The following is a 23,934-nucleotide window of genomic DNA, read 5'->3' as shown; positions in this document are numbered from 1 at the left end:
GAAGCAGGGCTCCATGCATCCCATTCTGACAGTTTTAGGACAGCAGATAAATATGGCCTGTAGCAATGAATTCTGGGAGTCGCAGTCCTGAGGGCTCTGTGCCATAGAGAACTCTGGGGGTTGTAGTCCTGTGGGTTGGGTGAGGACTAGTTCCCTGGAGCTAAGACCTATAATATTCCTGGGCAGTGAGATGCCATACCCCCCCCCCCAATACCCAGGAGTCCTATTTCCCAGCCTTCTGCTCTAACCCATTCACTCACTGCCCCTGCCCCCGGAGAGATTTCAAGAGGATTAATATGAGAAGTAGTTAAAAAAGAGAGAGACTCCCTGGAGTAGAGAGTTCTGGGAGTTGTAGTGCTGGGGGGAGGGGTAGTCCAGCCGCGGGGAGCTCTGGGAGTTGTAGTGCTGGGTGGGAGGGGGCAGTCCAGGCCGTAAAGAGCTCTGGGAGTTGTAGTGCTTGGGGGACAGGGGGTGGGGGAAACCCAGCCCCTAGGTGCTCTGGGAGTTGTAGTGCTGGGGGAGGTGGGAGCACAGTCCAGGCCGCGGGGAGCTCTGGGAGTTGTAGTGCTGGGGTTGGTGGGAGCACAGTCCAGGCCGCGGGGAGCTCTGGGAGTTGTAGTGCTGAGCTTGGGGACCATTCGCACTAGGCGTGGCAATAACACTACATGTCCCAGGATGCACCGGGCGACGCAGCCGCGTCTTTCCGTGGGGTGACGGGAGCCCAGGTAGGTGCCGGCGCTGTAGTTCCGGCCTGGGTGGCCCTGGCCGGGGCCCCCCGCGCTCCGAACCGTCCCTCTCAGGCCGGACGCGCCCCCTGCTGGTTCCGCTGAGCTCCCGGGGGCGGCGTCAGCTCCCTCCCCCCGCCTGTGGGGGCCGGTTGTCGGGGGGGCGCTGTGGGGGGAGGAGAGGGAGCCGGGCTGGGGTCTGGCTGGAGGGTGACACAGGTGGGGGGGGGGCGTGAAGAGGGGCAGCCAGGGGGAGCAGTGGGGCAGGGCACACGAGACTGGGGGGAGTGGGACAGAGTGAGGAAGCGGGGCCGGGGGGTGGCGTGGGGGGCTGCCTGTGGCCGTGCCGGGGTTCTGTCTGGGTGGTCTTGGACAAGTCACTGTCCCGCCGGGTGCCTCAGTTTCCCCACCTGTCACATTGGGATAATATTTCCCTGCCTTGTAGGTTGGTGTCGGCCTTGGCATAGACAGATCCTGGCATAGAATGTCTTATATAAGAGCCAAGTGTTATCACTCAGGTATTGCTCTTGTGAAGTTCCCAGAATCAGAAAACCTCACTCATGTCACTCAATTTAAAAGAAAAAAGCAAGCCTGCTTTGTCACCCTTTGCCTCCTGTTCTAGTCCTGGATCAGCTCTGGCTAGGGTGACCAGATGCTAAGTGGAAAATATCGGGACTGCTGCAGGGGGGTTGCCTTTTTAATTGTTACACTCACCCGTCCGGGTCTTCGGCAGCAATTCGGCAGAGGGTCCTTCAGTCACTGATGGTCTTTGGTGGCATTTCGGTGGCGGGTAATAAACCTTCCCGCCAAAGACCGAAGCACCCGCCGCCGAAATGCCGCCGAAGACCGTCAGTGACTGAAGGATCCTCCGCCAAATTGCTGCCGAAGACCTGGACGGGTGAGTGTAAAAAAAAACAACGCCCAAAACAAAATATCGGAACAAATGGCGTCCCAACCGTACTTCGGTCGGGACGCGGGACAAACTCCTCGAAATCGGGACAGTCCCGATTTTATCGGGACGTCTGGTCACCCTAGCTCTGGCAGTCTGAGTCACGGAACCCCATTGTCCCTAGCATGTTACAGATGTCCAGATGGTGTGAGATTAATCTCTAAAAGGCATGGGAGAGGCGACTGCCACAATAAACAGCAGCCGGGGCAGGACGTTGGTTGGTGTAAAATGTTCTGTAAAAGCAGCAGAGAGTCCTGTGGCACCTTATAGACTAACAGACGTATTGGAGCACGAGGTTTCGTGGGTGAATACCCACTTCGTCGGATGCATGTCCGTGGGTATTCACCCACGAAAGCTCATGCTCCAATACGTCTGTTAGTCTATAAGGTGCCACAGGACTCTTGCTGCTTTTACAGATCCAGACTAACACGGCTACCCCTCCGATACTAGTGTTCTGTAAGTTCGCTTTCAAGATGCAGCTAAGCTAATACTCCAACAAAAAGCACTTTCACAAGAGCTGCTGCCCTGCCGAGCCACCAGAATGCACAAGCTGTGCTTGGCTGAGTGACGAGGGATCAGCGCAGAGCGAGGCTTTGCCTGGCCCTGGATGCAGGTCAAATCCTGCTGTAATGTTAGCCATTGTTACAAGCAGCCTTGAAGACAGTGCAGCAGTCTTCTGCTAAGGAAAATGGTGAAAGCCCCTTTGCTTGGAGGCTGGACAAAGTGCTAGAAAATACACTATAGTGCACCGCTCCGTGGGAGTTAGCACCATGGCCCAGACCCTGAAAGGAGCCTGGCTGCCATGGAAATCAATAAGAGTTAAGCTCCTAAACACTTTTGAGGACTTGAGCACTAGTCCTCTTTGTGAATCCTGCTTAGTGTCTATGTACATCTTTAGGGGCCTTTCGGAATCTGGCTCTTTAGATACTCCAGTGATGGATAGGAGTCTTTTCCATCTCTAATCTCTGTGGCACTAGGATTAAATAATAATACTTTGCACTTGCATTTCCTTTCATTGGAGGAGCTCAAAGCACTTTCCAGAGGGGAAGCATGGAGAAAAATGATTTAGCTGCCGTCACACTGTGAGTCAGTGACTAAAACCCAGAGTCTTGGCTCCCAGTGCCCTGCTGGAACAATTAGTTCATTTTGCCTCTGCTGCCCATAATAATTCTGGGAGTCAAAAGGCCAGCTTCCTTGCACAGCCCTGGTCACGCTGGGTTCTTGATAAAATCTTGTTCACTCTTCTGCTCTTGCTGCCTCAGATCGCCAGCCAATGTCATGCAGCTCTCAAAGTCCAGTAGGTTAGGATTTGGTTGAGGATTTTGCTCAACAGGAAACAGATGAAGGAAGTGAGATTAACTGGCTCTGTTTCACCAGCCATTAGGTAAAACAGCTCTAGCTCTGCAACCTCCTCTCTCCCTTTCTAGGTGCTGTCTCCAGCTCAGGAAGGCATGGGGGGAGCGCAGTCCCTCAGGCTGCCCCATGGGAAAGGACCTCACCAAGTGGGCTGCACGGATGTGATGGTGGGCCCCAACCGGAAGGTACAGTAATGAGCACTGCCAGCTGCTCGGGGTTTTGCTTCTCATTAGTTGTGCTAGCGTGAAACAGGATCAGTAGGTAGGAGGGCAATGGTGTTTCAAGCTATTTGATTATTTGTTTTGCTGGAACTGATCTTGCAGCAAGCCCTGTAAATGCAGCCTGTGGGGTACTTGAGATCGCCTGCTGTGTGACTCAGGGTCACTCTGAAGACTGGCTGGGGGGAGGCATGTGAGCAAGAAGATTACAGCTGCACATTTCCTGCTGACTCGACTGGATTCTTGGTCTCTCCTTAAACTGAATTCTGTCTCTGGACACTTGAACAAAGGAATATAAGACTGGAAGGGATCTCCTGGGTCACTGAGTCTCGTCTCCTGCTATAGAAGCCAATCCTGTCATATCATCCCCTTCGTAAACTGACCAAGCTGCATCTTAAAACTAGTTAGGTTGACAGTGCACATGTCTCCAGTTATTGTTTACTAAACATGACCCTGTGCTTGGTGCTGTACAAGGTGTGGAAGTAAAGAGTGTCCCTGCCTCAGTCTGAGTTCTTGTATGCATTGAGAATTTGCCCCACTTCCAGCAGTCGCTGTGCAAACCCCAAGCACAGAGAAGGAAAGCCAGAATTTGTACCAGCTAATCCCAGCTTGAACGTAGGGCAAGATGAGGGTGAGCTCAGCTGCTGCAAATCAGGGCCCCCATGTGCTCAGTGCTGTACAGCCACATTACAGCATAGTCTCTTCCCTTACAGCTTATTGTGTAATTTTCAGATCAGATATGCAAGTTAGTTTAACCAACAGAGGGAGGAAGAACAAAGGTAATATTGAGAAGATTGCCTGGCGCCACAGTCCAGCGATGGCACAATTTGAGTCAGATTCAGCTGAACGTTAAGGATTTTTATATATAACAAAACTCCTCTGCCTTTGCTGATAATACAAGTCCGGTGGAGTTGAGGAAGGGCAATGCAATATAACCCGATTGAATACCCGTGGATTTGTGAGCACTTAGAGAAATCAGCTGTCTTACCGCCAGCTTCTCAACCTTGACTCTAGTAGTCTGACTGCCTCACTATAACAACATGGAATAGGATGGATTTGAATCATGTGGGTTGCCCTGATGACCTGACAGGGGAGGTTGTTCCATGCATAAGGCGCAGTCCCGGAGAAGGATGTGAACCACTGGCTACAGTAACGAAGGTGGAAGATGATCAGGGCACACAGAGAGGGGTGGGTTGGCTGGTCTGTGGGGTCCTAGAACCCAGAACGGTCAATGGACAGGCCTGTATTCTAGGTCCCGGTTCTCCAGGATGGGGCACTGACTCTGAGAGGAAGAAATACTCATTTTCTCCTCCATTATTTGTTCCTTTTCCTTCCCACCCACCCACTCCGATCCGTCTCTCCATTTTCTGTCCACACTCCTCCTGTATGTCCCCTCTTCATTCTGTCTGTTCCTTCTGCCCAGTGGGGGCTCTGCGCACACAGCTCCAGCACTGAGTGAGGAGAGGAGTGGATCCGGCCTTTGGGGAGCTGTGTGAATCAAACTTACTGGCAGCGTTGCCAAGATATAGCCAAAGAGCCGAGTGCTGAGATAGTCACATGCTAGATGAGGATCACCTGGTTTGACCTCTGTATTGAGGGTGTGAAGGGTGGATGCCGGAGGTCAGAGCAGATGATCACAATGGCCCCTTCTGGTTTTATAATCTGTGACATTCTCTGTTCAGATCTAGGTGGGATGGGGTGTTTCACACGTGTGATATTTGTGCCGCAATCCTTCCTTCCTTTTTTTTAGGGGCTTTTCTTCCGGTTGTTTTACCCCTGCCTTCCCCAGGAGGGGGCAGAGCAGCCTCTCTGGATCCCGCGCCGTGAGTACTGCGATGGGCTGGCCGACTACATCAACCTGAAGTGGTGCACCCCGCTGCTCAATGTGACTTTTGGTGAGAGGACTGATGGCTTCAGATAGCTCTCGGCCCCCGGGGAGCTGCCCCAGACTCTCTCTGCCTCCTGGGAGCATGCCCGGAGGCCGTTAGAACAGCATGCTATTAGTGCGGTCATAGGAAAATGGCCCCTGCTGCCACCTTAGCTCCAGAGTCAGACGAAGCTGTTGTTCTATGTTCTAAGCTAATAAGGCAGCATGATTACAGGTTAGCCACAAGAAAGGGAGAGGACTGGATAATATAACACCATAGGGGAGGGCTTAGAGACCACAGCCTCAGGTTTGATCCCTGGGACATCCGGGATCAAATCCCATCAGGGTCTCTGCAGCCTGTGCAACTTGCGGCGTGAGCAGGACTTTCCAATGAGACGTCCAAAGGCAAGAGCCACGTGGACAGTAGAGCCCCTGGCACTTTCCATTAGTGTGGACGATTGCTGTGGCATCCAACATTGCCCTCCCCTGTCAATTCTGGGTTATGTACTGCTTGGCTGCTGTCCTGTTCCTCGGAGGCGGGGCATTTCAGCAGGGTGACAAAGCGCTTTGGGATGGAGGGTGCCGTAGAAATGTTCTGTGGGTACAGAGAGGTTGGGAAGATGCTCACTCCTCTCCCAGTCAATCTCCTGTTGTTCCCTGGGTGCAGAAAATTGCGAGGGCGTGGGAAGATGCTCACTCCTCTCCCAGTCGATCTCCTGTTGTTCCCTGGGTATAGAAGGTGACATGAGGCTGGACGGGGGGTCAGGATTCTGAAGAACCCCAGAACAAACGAGAGTGTGGGGGCTCCCCCGCAACTGCAGGAGTCAGAGCTGTAACGCTATGACAACTTGGCTCACTCCACTCACATCTGTCGCTTCTTCCTGCAGGGTCCTACAGAGTTCCAGTGAGCTGGAACGGGCCTTTTAAGGCATGTGGCAGCAGGTACCCATTGATCATATTCTCCCATGGCCTGGGAGCCTTTCGGTAAGAGTCTCGGCCTCACTTCCCACGGTCCTGGGTGAAAGAGGAGAGGGATCTCCGGCGTATTCACTGTGTGAGGCTGCCTCTCCTATAATGCTAATAGAACTTTCGACTGGGCTGCAGTGTCATCAGGGGGCTGGTTGAAATGCACGCAAGCCAACAGACTGAGATTAGGACTTCTCAGTCATTTCTGCCAAGGGATTGGCTAAAAAATATCGTGCTCCCAGGCTGAGACTCGCCCAGATCCCGCCCCCCAACAAGTCTCTTGTCATGGTTTTAGTAAGTGACTGGAATGCTGGTGAAAGATGCCAGGCTGCCAGCGCTGGAGACTGGAGTTCTGTGCACAGAGGAGGGGCAGAGCAAGCTGCCTCCATGTTGCTGGGCCAATGGGCCAGATCCTCAGCTGGTGTAAATCAGCATTTGCAGTGGAGCTCTGCCCGTTTACATCAGCGGAGAATCTGGCCCGAAGTATCTTACCTCTGTTTTAGAGGGACCATTTGTAGGGCAAAGAGCAGAGCTTAGTTTTTACGGCCAATTCCATCTTCAGTATCTGTCCTGGGACAGCCAACAGTGGGATTCAGTTGGTGCCAGTTGTGATGATGGCTTTTGCGGCATGGACACACCTCCCACCAGGAGCTAGCCGGACACACCTCCCACCAGGAGCTAGCCGGAGGCCCACACCAGTTTGTTTCACATTAGACGGCCAGCAGATGACCCTCAACCCTCCTCCCTCCCCAACAGCAAATCCTTATAAAAGCCAAGGACCAGGATATACAATGGTATCGTCAGCAAAAACTCTGCTCTTGTAGGATGAGACCCTGTGATCCCCGGCTGTCAGAGCCCCTGACGTCCGCTGTAAATCCATGTTTAATACCGTGCCAATAGCTTAGTACCTTACTCTAGACGTATAATGTCATCCCTAGTTACTGCATATTTAAACATGGATGGTTGGGGCAGCAGAATCCTATTAGATCATCTCACACCTCTTGCTGGGCAGTGGAAACTGGTTCCCTACTGTGTATTTCCTAGTGCTTTGTCCAGTCTAGTTTTAAATGATTCAAGCAATGGGGCTTCCACTACTTCCCTTAAGAGACTATTTCACAGTCTAATAGATCTGGCGAGGCAAACATTCAGCCGCTGCACAAGCAGTGTTTCTGCATCTGGCTTTATTAGTAATAACAACACGTGGCATTTTTCATCTTCAAAGCACTTTACAAACGTTACCCCCTCCTCACAAAGCCCCTGGGTGGTATTCTCCCCGGTTTACAGATGGGGAAACCAAGTCACGAGCCTCTCTGTGCCTCCATTATCAGAAGTGCTGAGCGCCTGCAGCTCCCCCCGGGATCAATGGAAGCTGTGTGTGCTCAGCACCTTTTGAAAATGGGGTGATTGTGGCTTTGCCAAGTCCCAGAGATGAAGTCAGTGTCAGAGCTGGGATTAGAACCCAGGAGTCCCTCGCTCCCATGGCTGGGCTCAGATTGTGACTCACTCTCTCTTCAACAGGGAGACCTGCAGCAAAACGTGGGTAGGAGCAGAGCAAGTCCGGGAGGTGCTGAGTGCCTTGGGTTTCTGCTGAGTCTAGTGGGGGTGGAGGGTGCTCAGAGGCTCAAGCCCTCATTCTGCTTTCCCTTTGCATCCTCGTGTTTTCAGAACCGTCTACTCGGCTGTCTGTGCGGAAATGGCCTCCCGTGGCTTTCTGGTGATGGCGCTGGAGCACAGGTGAGTGGCGACCCCCTTTGGAACAGCATGATGCAGTCTGTTTCCTGGTGGTCACCCACCCTCTCCCCTAGTATATTTTGTTTTCTGGTTGATCATTAATTCAGCAGACTTGTGATATGAATTCTCCTCCTAGGACTCAGGAGCAGTCTCTGATCTTCTCTTTGAAATGGGGGTATTCAGAAGCTGAATCGAATGCGAAATATTTCCTTTCCCTTGCATGCCTCGTGTTTCCGATGAGTGGCAGCTGCTCAGTGATTTAACTTGACTGTCCTGTTATTCCCGCAGAGACCATTCTGCCTGTGCAACTTACTTTTGCAAGGCAGAGGCTGGGGGGTCCGATTCCCTGGAGCCTACGCTGCATGAGGAATGGATCCCGTTTCGAAGGATCCAAGAAGGGCAAAAGGAATTTCATTTTCGAAACCCACAGGTAATGACTGGAAGGCAGGGAAAGGCTGTTTTTAGGATGGAGGCAACCGAACCAATTTGGGGAGGGGCAAAATCCATCACACCTGAATTCCGGGCCAGTTTAAGGCGTATGCCCAATGGGCATGTGCCTAGGCCTCAGTTGCCAGTGTCACGTGATGATGCCAGAATCTCTCTTTTCATTTAAAAAAAAGAAATGCAGTAACGGTTGCAAAGAAAAGCTTGAAAATGCTAAGTCAGAGCAATGGAGGCAGTGAAGTCTGCCGACAGTCTCCAGCTGAGGGAGGAGAACTGTGTTTTATGAACATTTTCTGTGTTCACATCACTTTGGGAGAGAACCAGAGAGGAAGTTGCCTGGCCTTTTACCCACCACTAGAGCAAACCACACCGGTTGCTCCAGGGTGGGAGGAGCCTGCCACAGCACAGGGCAGTATGGGGGAAGGGCTCTATGGGGGTCTGCCCAGGTTTTTGGATAACCTCACTCTTCTGCCTTTGCCCAGACCTTTCTCCATTTCTGGAACTGAACCTAAAGTTGAACCTGTTTTTGTAGATTCTGAACCGTTCGGTTATCTCGTTTGCCTTTCACCCTTGTACAGGCCTCTTTGTGTCTGAGTTCAGGGCAAGGCAGAAAGCACCCCGGTTGGTTTTGCTGTATTTCAGGCCTCACTGGAAACAGAAAATTCCCTGAATCCTCTTGAGCCCCAGTTCTTGTTTCCAGCTCAGTTCTGCAGCCTAGAGAGGCTGAGATAAGCGTTAGATGAGCCTCCAAACTTCCAGGTGCTTATCAGCACTCCGATTTCGAACTGTTTATGAGGTTTCTCCCATTGCTGTTTTGGACAGGGCATAAAAAATCCAATTGCCTGCCCACTCCAGCCAAGTAGGAAAGTCCCCTGGTAAGTGAGGGGCCTAAACGCTCAGTTTCTGCTGAGTTTAAAAGGACAGTGGCAACTTGAAATGTTGCCTGTTTTAAAAAAACTGGATTAATTGTGGTTTCCGGTGCTGCCCCTGAGACCCCCTGCGAGTTTTTGTGGTTTTAAAATCATGTTTTTTTGTCCTTTGTCACTGTAGAAAAATCCACACAAACAGGGGCAGCAGGCTGACTATGCATAGGAAACTATGAGGTGTGATGTCCAATGTCCAGAATAAACAAACTGGGGGGAAAACCACTTGCAGTAGGTCTCTCCCTGCCCCCCCAATCTCAGTTATAGAAATCTTTGGTTTTATTTGTAACAGCAAGTTTTTAACTAAGCTTAGACAGATGTTTGTTTTATTTTGTTTTAAAGTTGATGGTCGCCCTTTAAATGTGCACATTAAATAAATTCTTTGCCCTTCTGCAAGTGGAGAACACCTTCCACATGTGACCCCAATGCAGGGCTTTCTTCCTGAGTCTGCAGACAGACCACTCCAGTGCTGCTGGAGCTCAAATAGTGGCAGAGTGAAATTGACAGACTCTAGTCAATTTTGTTGCTGTTACAACCCTTAGGGTTGCCCTGAAACGCTCAAAAAACAGGTCAGTTTTACTCGACTGCAGCAGCAGAGACAGGCATTGAATTTATTCACTCTGGAGGAAGACCCAGATATGGAGGGTGGTGTAGTGTTATGGAGATATGCCCACTCACATGGTTTGAGGTAGCCAGGATGCTGGGGAAGGGAAAGAAGAACAGATCAATCTTCTCCAACCTACTTCTCTCTTCCAACAGCCTGAAGGAGGCTGGGTATCAAGAGAGCATCAAAATACCTACTAGCAGAGGCTGATATAATACCGGCCAATTGGGAAGAGACTTTGCACAATCCATGTATTTTTGGTGGCATGCTGGGATCTATGGCAATGTGATCCACTAGATCTTCACTGTGACCCAGTGTGTTAAAACCTCATCAGATTATTTAAGAATATCTTTTGCAGCTATTACAAAAAATGGAGTCCTTGAGCAGAGTCCAGGGACAGCACCTCAGTAGGAATCCCAGCGATCATCTTCCCAGCAGCTGGTGGGCCTGGGGGTGGGGAAACGGGGTTTCTCATTAGGTGTTTGGACCTCTTTGGGGAAAGTCTCTCTCCATCTTTCATATTGGCCTCTGGCTGGTAGGTTCGGCCATGGTGGATCCACTGAGCAAAACACATTATCTGTCCTCTGAGTACCCTCCTTACTTATTGGTATAGTGGAAATGTTTTGCTTATCTTCAACAGTTTGTGGTATTAAATTAACTGGATTTTAAGAAGCTTTTCCAATACATTTATAGCGATTTCCCTTGGGAAGCTCTTGCAGTGTCTGTATTTTCCTCTGTCTCCACATTCGCTGTGATCCAAGAAAGGAAGTGTGGTTTAAAGCCGGAGACTGGAGTTGGGACTCCTGGATTCTGTTTCTGCCGCTAACTCACCGAGCGGCCTTGGGCAAGTCTCTAAGGGCCTGATTTTATGCTCAGTTAAAGCAGTACAAATTAGGAGTAACCCTATTGAGCTCAGTGGAGTTACACAGAGATAAAAGTGGTGTAAGTCTCTTTCCGTGTGTGCATGCAAGGGGTATGATACGTACTGACCTCACTTGGTGTAATGAGACTTATTAATCTTTGCAAATCACTGTGATGTGCTTAGACAAAGGGCGTTTTGGGAGAGCACATTATTATGCTAGATTATCATCATTCCTGTGGTGATGCTTGATCAGCCTGGAGGAAAGAAGGGGTTGAATTAACCAGGGACACTTTTGTTACAGGTTCATCAAAGAGCAAACGAGTGCGTGCGAGGGCTCAGGCTGGTGCAGGACATCAGCAGCGGCAAAGCTGTCACCAATGTCTTGCACAAAGGATTTGATCTGTCTGCACTGAAGGTATTTCCAGCCAACGCTTCAGTTGCAGCGGAGAGACATTTTTGTGCAGGGCAGATTATGAAGGGATTCACTGGAACCCGTGCAGGGTGGCCTTCAGGGCTGGCCAGTTATTTTAACCTGATCTCCTACCAGCAATAGCAGCCGCCTCTCCTCCACCCGACACCTTCCTTTCATTGCCCCTGCAGGTGTTGTTACTGGCAGGAACAGGCCTGGTTCTGTGAAATTTGCAGATTGCCCTCCTGGAATTGGAGGCGTGGGGGCAGAACTTGCAGAACCAGAATCTTTTAAGCCCCTGATTCATTTTCCTTTTTGTCCTGTCACCACTCCACCCTCTCATTTCCTTTTTATCTCCTCTGTCACCTCTGCTCTCTTTATTTTTTCTCCACGCCCTTCCTCCCTTTTCTCTTTGTTCCCTTTAACTGCACCTCTTCCATCTCCTCCCCATTTTTTCTTCTTCCTTTCTTCTCACTATCCTCTTCTTTCTTTTCCCCCTCTTTATATTTTGTTTAAATCTATTTTAGGAGACTCTGATCCCCCCCTAGAGCCCAATAGTGCTGCTCTTGGACTGGCAAGAGAAGGTATTCTTTAGTGATCAAGTACTTCTCTTCCCTTCAGCCTCCCATTCCAGGGCCTCGCACAGAGCCTCTTAGGCCTGGTCTACACTGGGGGCGGGGAGGCGGTGTCAATGTAAGATATGCAACTTCCCGTAGCTGAAGTCGACGTATCTTATTCCGACTTACCTCCCGTCCTCATGGCATGGGATCAACAGCCGCGGCTCCCCCGTCGACTCCGCTACCGCCACTCGCCCTGGTGGAGTTCCAGAGTCGATGGGGAGCGCGTTCGGGGATCGATATATCGCATCTTAACGAGACGTGATATATCGATCCCCGATATATCGATCGCTACCCGCCGATACGGCGGGTAGTCTGGACGTACCCTTATAAATACTAACTGCATCTGCTGCCTGGGGACTTGCACTATGGTGCCCCTTGTTGCAGAATTGTGTACCAGCACATTCATTCTACAGGCTGGTCTATGCTGAAAACCTACATCGGCGTAGCTACGTCTCTCCGGGGTTTGAAAAGTCCACACCCTGGAGAGACGTAGCTCTGCCAGGCTAACCCTCAGTGTAGACAATGCTGGATTGAACTAGCTACCTTCTCTCAGGAGAGTGGAGTCTCTACACCCGTGCTGCTGTAGCATTTTAAGTGTAGACACACTCTAAGGCCCGGTCTACACGAAAAAGTTAGGTTGTCGCAGCTTCATCGCTCAGGTCGATAGACGAATTCTCCCTCCCACCAACCTAGCTACTGCCCCATGGGGAAGTGGATTACCTGCACTGACGGGAGAACCTCTCCTGTTGGCATAGGTATTGTCTACAACTGCAACTGCAGCATTTCAAGCGTAGACAGGCCCTTCGTGTTCTTTTATTTTCCACCCATCGTCTCTGTGGTGCTGTCTGAATACAGCCACTGCTGTGATCAGAGTACCAGTTCCTGCTGCACTGCACTGATCCTCTGCACCATGCATCACAAGTGTCACCCAACGCTGCAGGAGAGATCCGTGTGTTTTCAGGACACAATGGAGCTAGGTTAATACTGTGTCCACAGCCTCCTTAGGACAAAGAATGTGGCTAAGATCAGTGGCTTGTAGCAAGGATAGCTGAGCTGATCAGCCTGTTGCTCAAATAGGGAAGGTGTTGGTTCAGAACGTAACAGGAACTCGCTGATAAATAAGGGTTCCAAATTAGAGAAGCACCATGGTCTGGAACGAGCACAGCACTGGGAGCTGAGAACTGGGTTCTGTTACTAGCAGTGCCGTAGACTCACTGTGTAACCTTAGGGAAATCACTTACCCACTCCGTGCCTCAGTTTCCTCATCTGTAAAATGGGGATAATGCATCCTGCCTCAGAGAGATGTGGAACTTCATGGGTCACCCCTAAGATGCCCATACTCCCTCTAACAGCTACTCCCCTGGTGAAATGCAACTTAGAGTCTCTGTAGCAAGCTGGCTTTTCCTGAGGTCACTACTTCCCCAGCAGGAGCTTTGGGCAGTGAGGTTTGGGGACTGGCTTCTTTACGGTTTTCCTCCTTGTTGCAGGAGAGTGTGGATTTGTCTAAAGTCGCTGTAATGGGCCACTCTTTCGGAGGAGCAACCGCAATTCTAGCCCTTTCTAAAGAGGACCATTTTAGGTGAGTATCGGACAGCTGCTGCTTTTAAACAAACAGTAAAACGTGCAGCAAGGAGCTGGGGATGCATTTATAGAAACAGGCCAGCTGGGAATAGAAGGCTTTAGATAGCAGCAGAGTTACCTGTTGTCTTCTGTCCTGTTGCAGATGCGCTGTGGCTCTCGATGCCTGGATGTTCCCTTTGAAGAATGATCTCTACCACAAGGTGACCAAGCCGGTGCTTTTTATCAACACGGAGAAATTCCAGACTGCAGAAAGTGTCACCAAAATGAAGAGACTCAACTCCAGAAACAGGCAGACCAAGATCATAACCCTCCTGTAAGTCCGCACTCTGGGTCTGGGCAGGGTGGGGCGGCGGTAGAGCAATGTTCTGGGAGCTAGGAGTGCTCGTCCTGGCTCTGCTATTGACCTGCTGGGTGACCTTGGGCAGGTCACGGCCCCGCTCTGTGCCTCAGTTTTCCCATCTTTAAAATGGGGGTAGTGCTATTTATCATCCCTTGTAAAGTGATTTGACGTTTTCAGATAAAAGTGCTGTATACGAGCCAAGGGTTACTATTATACCAGCACGCGAACAATCCCATAACACTGCTCACTCTGTGTTAAGTTTTATTGTCCCACTAGTGTGCAGCAACCTTTGTCTGCATCTGCTTTGGACTTCTTGTCCTCACCTTCAGAGCCATGCTCCTGCTGACAGCTCAGCTCATGTTTCCTTCGCCTCTGTGTCCTCACTCTGACTCTCCCTTCTCCCACGTTCAGCTCTCTGCCTTTTGCTACTCCCTTTTCTCTTGCCCCAAGAAACCTTCCTACAAATTCCTCCTCAACCTCCAACACCAGCACCTTTCCCATACTGATCTCCCCTCCGACAGGACCTCTTCCTCCTTTGGCTTTCCTTTAATGTACAGGTTGTTTGTCTCAGTTAGACGGGCAGCTCTTCAGGCATGGATCTTGTTGTGTGTGCTTACAGAGAGTTGTGTGCATTTATATGGCCTATGGATGTATGAGTCAGGGCGGGCAGTGGATTGTGTTACTTAGGCCTTGTCTACGCTGGGGCTGAAGTCCTCTTCCCATTCAAGTCAATGGCAAAGTGCCCGTGGGACCCGGATTTATCCTAGGTGGTTTTGAGAGATTTCCCAGCAGTGACTGCACTGGAGATTAGTGACCATAGTGAAGACAGAGTTCACATGGCCACTGGCATTTTTGCCACCAGGCTGTCTAGCTGTATTGTGAGCAGGGTCATATGATTCCTGATGCACCATCTGTGTGTCCACCAGTGGGAGATTCCCAAACCCAGTGTAGACCCAACCCAGGGCTGTAAAGCTAGCAAGACCCAGTCGTTGATGAGAGCATTTCATCCCTGTCTCCAAAGGACTCGTTTGCTTCTCCCTTCTCCAGGGGATCTGTCCATCTGAGTCAGACTGACTTCACTTTTCTGGCTGGGAATCTCCTGAACAGACTGTTCCAGACCAGAGGCACCCTGGACCCATACGCAGGCTTGGACATCACCAACAGGGCGGCGCTTGCTTTCCTGCAGAAACATCTGAGTACGGCACTAGGCAGAAAAATGTTTTCCGTTGGGATGGTGCAGCGGGGCCCTCTGTCCACCCAGACGTCTGGCTGAGGCTCTCGCCTCCTTGGCCAGGAGGGGCTGATAGTCTGGAGGAGGCGATGCTTGCAGAAGGATTTCTGTCCCACTTGGGTGGTGACCACGCTAGCCAATGTGTGGGCGTGGTGTTCCGGGGAGAGCCTCCTTCCTGCCCTATACACAGAACTGGCCAAGAGTCTCAAGAGTCTAGAGGGGGTGTAGTGACCTGTCTTGTGCTGTGTTACGCGGGGCCTTCTTCAGTGGTTAGTGCCAGATTTAAAGGCAAAACCGTGAGTTTTGTGAAGGTGCTGTGAAAACTTTAGCTACGCCGTCTGGTCGAATGGACTTGGCCTGGTGCTGGAAGCAAAGCACTGCTGGCTCTGCCAGCTGCTCACTTTGTGAATGGGGGCAAATCAATTCACCACCATTCGTGCCTCAGTTTCCCCATGTACAGATGGCGATAATGATACTGCCTAACCTCACGGGGGTGTCTGCAAAGCCCCACTGCCTAGGCCACACCAAACACGTTGCCAGCTGAGGGACTCCCCTCTGGAAGAATCCTGCTGTGTGGGCAATCCACAAGAATGCCAGATGACGTATGGGGGGAAGAGGGTCGGGGTACATTAAAAATCAGACACCACCCCCACACCTGCAGAGTCTATTTGCTGTGTTATGACAGTGCCCTGTAAAATGGGCTTAGCACAGGTCCCTCAGCTTCCTCTGACAAGGCAAAGCCAAGTGCATTTGGCTAGGTTAGCCTCGTGGCCTATGGGAAGAGCTACACACATATACTAATGCTCATCAGCTCCTGTCATTGTCTAGCACAGCTAATGGGGCCAGGGGGCTCTTTCTCGTAATGCATGTGGCTGAGCCTTGCCAGCAGTTAGTAATCATGGAGTAATCCTTTCGTCATCTCTCTTCCCCAATTAGGGCTGGAGGAAGATTTTGATCAGTGGAATAATCTCCTAGAAGGCATTGGTGACTCGGTGATTCCAGAGGCGCCTCTCTGCATCTCCAGCCTTTAGAGACACTGTCTGCTGGTCCGTCCACATGGATGTTAGGCATCCTCCATACCAGGAAGATAGTAGCTTCACCTTAAATCAGCAACTCCAATAACTCTGCAAAAGGCACGTGTAAATCATGCAGCTGCTGATGGAATCCAGAGACATGGAGCCCTCGCTGGTCCAGAATTCATGCTGGAACCGGAAGACTAGAGGCCCTGACTGGTCGAGGGTTGGCCGTGGAACCCAGAGACTGGGCCTGCCTCTGGTCTAGAACTCACCATCGAGAACAGACTGGGGCGCCTGGCTGCTCTAGAACTGATTTTGGAACCTAGAAAACTGATGCCTTATTGGACAGAAGCAGATGTGGGGTGTGGCTTAGCAGCCCCCTTTTGACAGGTCCCAAACCTTTCTTTCTGCCCCTTCAAATCCCTCCTCTAAATACATTTCTTCCCGAAAGTCTTTCACACATGAGACCTGCCTTGGTCCCCTCTGACTCCTACCAACACCCCATGCACTTTGTGTGGCTGCACTTTGTTGTCTGCACCTGAACTACATTGCACTAGTTTCAGACAATGAAAGGAAAATCTCTCTCCTTGTGTTAAACTCTCAGAAGCCCCTCCTGTGAATTACCTGAGGTACTAATGCTGCTGTAGTAATTATGTCAGTCAAAATGGTATCGTCTGTAAAATGGTGCATAGATTAGAAACTGTATTTTCTTCTCTCTTAAGTGTGCATTAAATGAAGATGGAGAATATTGTTCATAACACGTATCTAAGCTTTCTCTTTTGTTTTTTATCATAGGAGAGGCAATATTGTCCAATGGATAGGGCACTGGACTGGTACTGAGACCTGGGTTCTGTTCCTGGCATGGCTACTGGTTGGCTGAATGACCTTGGGCAAGTCACTTCACTTCTCTGGACCTCAATTTCCCCTTCTGTAAAATGGGAATAATATTAATTGATTGTAAAATGCTTTGAGATCTATGGATGAAACACGCCATAGAAGAGCCAGCTTCCAATAACCTTCCATACAAGGAGAATTGATCATAGAGCCCAGAGAGTGGCCTTGTCATTGGTGGGGTACCCAGTCTTTTAGCTCAGTTGTACCCCATCAATAGACCATTCTCCAGTTCTATCAGCCAAGGTCCCTTTCTCTGATTCAGGAGTGGTTTCTAAGCTGCCCTAGAGTGTGGGCTGCTGTTACCATCAAAAAACTAGATTTTGGCATTAGCCAAAACTCCAAGGTGAGTGAGAGCATGTCGACAAATAGAAACAGGGAGTGACATTGCTTTGAGGCCTGTCAGAGAAGCTCTTCACAGTGGCACGGTAAGAGGCATATCAGTCAGCCAAAGTCTGGTGTGCCGGTACAGCGCCACAGGTTGGGAATCTCTAGGGGAAAATTCACAAGAGATAAAGGACGGATACCTATTGTTCTGGATTTGATGATGGAACCCACATCTTACCTGCATGTACAAAGCCTACCGTAATGGGGCCCTGCTATCTGATTCGGGCCTATAGATGGTGTCACAGTGCAAATAATAACAACTCTGATTTGTCGGAGGCAAGAGCAGGGCGAAGCCTGGTGGCCATCCTGGCATCCTAGAGATTCTTGAGTGGGGATGACGAGTTCTTTAGCTGGAGTACAGACCTACTTCAGTGAAGGCCATCGGAACCAGCACAAAGGACAGAGCAAGTGGGCTAGAATCTTGGTTTCCCCAAAAGTGAAGGTAAAGAAAACCTCTACTTTCCCAGAGGATGCACTGAGGGTCACAATCACCTCCCGTAAATCCAAAATGTAAGATTTGTTTCACAAAAATGAGGGGACGAATGCCGGGGACAGCAGGGGGAGGAGTAAAAAAATCCTAATAGGAAAAGAACCAATCAGTTTCCATTACACTTCTACCCCAATATAATGCGACCGGATATAACACGAATTTGGATATAACGTGGTAAAGCAGTGCTCCGAGGGGGACGAGGCTGTGCGCTCTGGCGGATCAAAGCAAGTTCGATATAACGCAGTTTCACCTATAACGCGGTAAGATTTTTTAGCTCCCGAGGACGGCGTTCTATCGGGGTAGAGGTGTAATTTAATTTCACTCAGAACATTTTTGTTTATACGATTGAAATATTTCCCTTCTGCCTTGGAAACCCAACAGCAAAGGGATGGTGGTGGGAGGAGGGGGGTAAATGAAAAAGGAAATTGATTATAAACAGAAAGGGAAACTGACCGACCTAGTTTTGCTGTCCACACTGAGGGAAATATCAAATCAAACAACATGGGTGGTGAGAAGCTAGTGACTGAAACTGAACGAATTTTTAAAAAAGCATAATCTAGAGTGTGAGTGGGGAGAGAGGAGCAATGGATTATTTTTAAATACGCCGCTACCTCGCTATAACGCGACCCGATATAACACGAATTCGGATATAACGCGGTAAAGCAGCACTCCGGGGGGGCGGGGCTGCGCACTCCGGCGGATCAAAGCAAGTTCGATATAACGCGGTTTCACCTATAAGACGGTAAGATTTTTTGGCTCCCGAGGACCTTGTTATATGGGGGTAGAGGTGTACAAAGGGTCAGATCCTCATCTCATGTGAATCAGCACAGCTGCATCAAGCCAATGGAGCTGTGCTGATTCACACCCGCTGAGGATCTTGCCCAAGATTTTTCCCCTGACAAGGAGGCAGGGTGTCAAGTGGGTGTTCATTGGCACACGCCCCAAGCATTCTACTTTTGCACAGGTTTTAAATATTTAGGGCCATAACGTGCCATCTGTTTTTAAGGACAACTCCCCATTGACGCCAGGGTGTAGTTCTGCCTCCAGATGGATGGCGTGGTGTACAGTGTCACCCCAGCTTCTCTCCTATATGATTTAGTGGAGGTGATACAGCCTGGGGCTTATATGCTATTATTAGTCCTTCCTCTTTCCTTCCAGAGGAGCCTGCTGCAGGCAGCTGCTTAAGGTGCTGAATTTGGAAGCCCAGTTTCCTTTGGGGATAAAAGTGGTTTGTTTGGACAGACTCTGTTCATGTTACTTTCCCCCCAGAGACGGCTGCTGCGTGACAGTAGGCAGCATGATTCCAGTGCCTAGAAAGCCGGCAAAGCGCCCTGGGACCCTTTGTGATGAAAGGTGCAAGGAAAATGCACCATGTTATTTTTCCTCCTCCTCCCTCTCTTGGAATGAACGAGGAGTTTATGTAACCATGTATTGGCCATTTCCCTGCCTGTTAATGGACACCCACGCCACAGCCTGCCAGCAGCAGTCAGCTTGGGTGGGGAGAGCGGCTGTTACGTGCTGCTAGAGCCAAAGCCTGGAGCAGTACGAAGCATCTCCAACTCTCACAGAGTTCAGCCGGAGTCCAAGGTGCTTAGTACTGCTCCAGATTTGCCCTGGAAGGGATCATCTTTTGGTTCTGTGTGGCAGGGAGACCAAGGGTTTAAGATTCCCATTAACTTGAATGGCCTTTCGACCAGACCCCAAGAGCCTTCTCTCTCCCTGACCTCAGTGGGACTTGAAACCCCCCAGCACCTCTGAGGATCTAGCCCTAAGGTAGTCTGGCATCCAGCTGCAGAACTGACCCAGATCATCAAACAGCCAGCGTCCTTATTTACTTCCTGACCCATTCCCATGATCTGCCAGAGACTTGCCCCACCCTAGGACTGGGTGGGGATGTCACGTTTCAGAGAATCCCAGGGCTGTTCTGCAGAGAGCAGGGACCTCAGGGCCCACGAAGCGGGTGGGCGGGAAGGCCAGGGCTAACTGGGGAGTTCTCTCCAGTTTGAAATGAATTGCTTTGGGGAGCTGATTGGTGAGGAGACTGTAATGAGGAAAAGCCTCTTCATTGCTTTTTAACAGCGAGCTACGGTGACTGGCGCAGAAGTGAAGTTCCATTTCCTCCCTCAATTAACAATGGCCGGGATTTGTTCTGACAGTTACATGGAGTGCAGAGAACAGTTCACGTCCAATCCATCTCCAGCAATGCACCACCCGGAAGAGCTATGAATTGTGCAAGACTCTTATGTAAGGGCTTTTGGGGGAGGCGCCTTGGACTGGGAGGGGGAATGAGCATGTTTCACTCACAAGGTGACTTTGAAACACATTGACCCTTTGGTTCCCGGAGCGCTGCTCGGGTCGTGATGGACGCAGCGTTAAGGGTGGGATAGATGATATGCACTGCACTCATTCATGCTGCAGCATCTCACTGTTCCCTGCATCTCCCTTGTCTCAGCTGTTGCCTTCCCCCTCCACGAGAGCCAGCTCTGGATTCCATGGGCCCGATTCGCCCTTGCACAGCACCTCATGCTGTCATTGGCGTCAGTGCAAAGTGGGTGTAAAACACCCCCGAATCAGTGTAGCAGTGTTTTGAGCTGGTGTCAAGGTGCAGCTCAATGGGGAATCTGGCCCTAGGTGTAGACCATGGCTGTCCGCTTCTTGCTCAGAGAAGTGTGAGCAACAGGAGGTAGTATCATCTATTGCCTAGAGCACAGGACTGGGGGTCCAGAGGCCGGGGTTATGTTCCTACCTCTGCCGCTGGTCGTCTGTATGGCCTTGGGCAAGTTGTGGCCCTTCTGTGCCTCAGTTTCCCCATTTGTAAAATGGGGGTTGTCATTGCCACCTTTGTAAAGTGCTTTGAGATCCCGGGATGAAAGAACCGTACGTTACCCCCTGCCCCCAAATAGCTCTCTTGGTTCCTCGTTCAGTTCAGGCTCCAGCTCCAAACTGCAGATAGGAGAGAAAACTCCCCTGCTCTCGCTCCAGCTGACCTCATGCATCTCCTTGTTTCTGCCTCCCCTTAGCTAGCACTGACCTCTCCCCTTTCTTCTCTCATGGGTTCTGGCTACTTGTGGTGCAAGCGCCTTCTCCTCTACAGCTCCTCCCATCCAGAACTCCTTGCTTGTATCTTTGACTTGCCATCCAGGTCGAAATCTGGCCTGAAAATGTCTCTTCTCCGCCTTTGCCCGCCCCTCACTCACACCCCACTCCTGCTTCTCCCTAGCTACCTGCTAGTTCTAAATTTTGTTGAGTTCTAATGCCTGGGGATGCAGTTTGTGTGAAAGGTGCTGCACAAAAAAACAAGTCTTATGTGGCATGAAGTGAAGACATTTTCTGTCTCTTAATGGGGTTTGATTGGTTGCTTCTCCTCCAGGCCCAAGAGGTTTCTTCGCTGCAGTGAAAGGGGGTGAGACAGCTCTGCTGAAGTTAGCACCTTCGGCACCTAGGTGAACAGATGCATGTTCAGTGGCATCAGTGAGGAGCATCTTCCCATGTTACAGGCCTGGCCAATAATAGGAGGGGAGAACCCCAGGCAGGGCCGGCTTTAGGAAGTGCGGGGCCCGATTCGAACAGTTTCGACGGGGTCCCGACAGGGATGATTAAAAAAAAAAAAAAAAAAACACGTTAAAAAAAACACGTGGGGCTTGTACTCACTGGGCCGCACTCCTAGTCTTTGGCGGCGGGTCCTTCACTTGCTGCGGGTCTTCGGCGGCACTGAAGGACCCGCCACCAAAGTGCCGCCAAAGACCTGGAGCGAGTGAAGGACCCACTGCCAAAGACCTGGAGCGCCGCCGGGTGAGTAAAAATTAAAAAGGTGCCTCTAGCCAGGGAAGGGATTCTCTGTCACTTGCCCCCTACTCTGGGCGACCCTGCCACTGGGCGCGGGGCCCGATTCGGGGGAATTGGTGGAATTGGCCTAAAGCCGGCCCTGACCCCAGGGGCCTTTTGTCAAACGAGCTTATTTTACACAGGCCTTGTCTGTACTTGACTGTGATGGGGTTTGTGCAGCTATGTGGTAAGGAAGGAGTTAATGTGGGCACCAGGAAGTCAGCTTCAGCTGGAGTGATTCTAGTGCCTATAAAGCCATTCCCCTCTCTGAGAAGAGGCTGGCAGGGGGAGATGGAGATGCAGGAGGGGTTACACAGGAAGCTGGAGTTATACAGCTGTTTAGGAATCCTTCCTATTACCTAGAAAGGAGTCATCTGCTTAGTTCCTAGCCAGGCTGGAGGGATCGACTGAAGCAGGCAGCCTGGGAGCTGGTGGTTGCCTTACGCTGGGCTGGATCAAGCCTGTTTCATTGATGTAAACCATTCACAAGCAGCTAACTCCTTTTTCTTAAAGGGGTAGTACCAATGGGGTAATCGCCATTGGCTCTCCCCCAGTGAAAACAGCCCCAGCTCAGCTCTCGTTGGCCAGCCATCCAGTGTAGCTGCTGCACCTGGGCTGACAAGGGCAAGGCGGGATCCCAGTTAGCTCAGTCTGTGTAAAATCCAGTTTGCCCTTATCTACACTTAGAGGTCAGCTCCAGTCCAGTTACACTGACAGCTGAGTCAGGACTATTCAAGGCCTCCAGAATTGGCACGGGCATATCCAGAACAGGAGAGATTTTTCTAACCACCCCCTAGTTTGTGACTCCAGCCCCATCCTGTCGCCCTTCCTCAGGCTAAACGCCCAACAAGCCCACTTGCCTGGTTAATGCTCAGCCCTCTGCTTGCCAGGGAGGGCTCTGTACATCTCCCCATCCTTGTGCTGCAACAGCAGCTCTCCTTGGCTCTTTGCCTTTTCATCCACACTCCAGCAGAACTGACTGTAAAGCCAATGGTGAAATACAGCAGAATCAATAACGTGCCTTAAGAGCAGGTGCAGAAGTGTGCTCCTGGGATGAATGCTCTGTGTGTGTGTGTGAGTGGGAGAGAGAGGGCAACCCCATTAATGGTTGGGGGGGGAGTGTTGGGGGACACACGCAGTTAGATGGCTGAGAGGAGCAAAGCTGGCCTGGATCTGTGATGAGTAGATGCACTGAACCTTCCATACACTTTTTTGGAGGGTGCAAGGAAGGGAAACCCTCCCCACACATCCAGACCCCTGTCCCCATCCCTCCATGCTTCCAGCTGAATGATGAGCTGTGCAGTCCAACCCGCATCCAGTTGTCAGGGCCTCCCTCCCCCTCTCCCCCCAGCTGTCTGGATCTCCCAAGCCCCCAACCCTCACCAGCTGCTAGAACCCTCTTATGTTCCCCTAATGATAAGCATCACTGACCCACTCAGCTGCCCAGCCATCCAACTCCCTTGACATGAGCTACTGAGATTATGGAAGTCAGACCCCAACACCTATCCCAACTCATAAGAACGGCCATACTGGGTCAGACCAAAGGTCCATCTCGCCCAGTATCCTGTCTTCCAACAGCGGCCAGTGCCAGGTGCCTCGGAATGCACAGAACAGGGAATCATCAAGTGATCTGTTCCCTATTGTCTTAACAAAAGGTTCCCCAAACCTAGGGCCAGTGATGCTGAGGATTATAACTAACAGTAGGCCCCAACTGATCCAAAGCCTATTGGAAAGACCCCCATTAACTTCAACAGGCTTCGGATCAGGCCCCTAGCTACACACCTCTGCTGTAGAAACCAATGTAGAAAGGAGCTTGCCCGATCTAACTACCATGCCATTTCTAGTGTGCCCATCACCATGCCTGAGAAATCTATCTAGATAGCTCAAACAATTCACCAGGACAGTTAAAGATCAAGGGAATGACCTGAATGTTATTTAAGTGCATCTAAGATCCTGCCACTTTAAAAGGTCTAGACAGCCTAGTCTCGTAGCTCTCAGGTAGTGGGAGTTTCATAGGGCAGGGTTACCATCTGAAAGAAAAGCTGTGGAAGGCGCATCTCATTTTTCAGAGCTCCCCATGGGCCTGAAGTACTCCTGCTAATACAGACATTCATTACCTGATGCATTTTACAAGAGGACTCGTGGATGAAGATGATGTTTGAATTGTTCTTTGTTGTGTGGCAAGGAGAAGCGGGTCCCTGAGGGCAAAAATCCTGAAGGCTAATGAAATCGAACCAGGAGAAAAGGTAAAACGGTCCAACAGCCCAGAGTCTTTTGGGCAGAGTATTTTGCTTTGATTAATGGTTTATTCCCAAACCTTTGTTTTCCCTCCAAGGTAGCCTTGAATTTTAATTCGGCCGCCATCAGTCAGTAATGAGACAGATGCTTGCATTCACATTTCAGCCTCCGATAAATCAAATGATTGCAGACAATACAACAGAACTGTGTGCGCAGCTGCTGTGCAGTGTATGCCAGCCACACGTGTAGGGAGGTACCCTC

General features: G+C 50.6%; 1 protein-coding gene across 3 annotated transcripts; it reads left to right on the top strand.

Annotated features, from left to right (window-relative positions):
* Positions 1-650: 650 nt before the first annotated feature.
* PAFAH2 (platelet activating factor acetylhydrolase 2) lies at positions 651-16,606 on the top strand. 3 transcript variants are annotated; one of them, XM_034754120.1, is made up of 11 exons: positions 651-725; positions 3,102-3,215; positions 4,999-5,143; positions 6,003-6,099; positions 7,747-7,815; positions 8,101-8,242; positions 10,947-11,060; positions 13,162-13,253; positions 13,398-13,568; positions 14,643-14,791; positions 15,763-16,606. In XM_034754120.1, exons 1-11 carry the CDS (start codon positions 666-668, stop codon positions 15,855-15,857), a joined length of 1,248 nt encoding a protein of 415 aa, XP_034610011.1. In that variant the 5' UTR covers positions 651-665; the 3' UTR covers positions 15,858-16,606. The 3 variants fall into 3 exon arrangements, with proteins under 3 accessions (XP_034610011.1, XP_034610013.1, XP_034610012.1); XM_034754121.1 differs by lacking the exon at positions 651-725 and adding an exon at positions 1,066-1,243; XM_034754122.1 differs by lacking the exon at positions 15,763-16,606 and having other exon boundaries at positions 14,617-14,787.
* The last annotated feature ends 7,328 nt before the right edge of the window (positions 16,607-23,934 follow it).

The sequence above is a fragment of the Trachemys scripta genome, chromosome 20, assembly GCF_013100865.1.
Source record: "Trachemys scripta elegans isolate TJP31775 chromosome 20, CAS_Tse_1.0, whole genome shotgun sequence".
NCBI classification, from domain to species: Eukaryota; Metazoa; Chordata; order Testudines; family Emydidae; genus Trachemys; species Trachemys scripta.
This window is presented reverse-complemented; position numbering and strand designations above follow the sequence as displayed.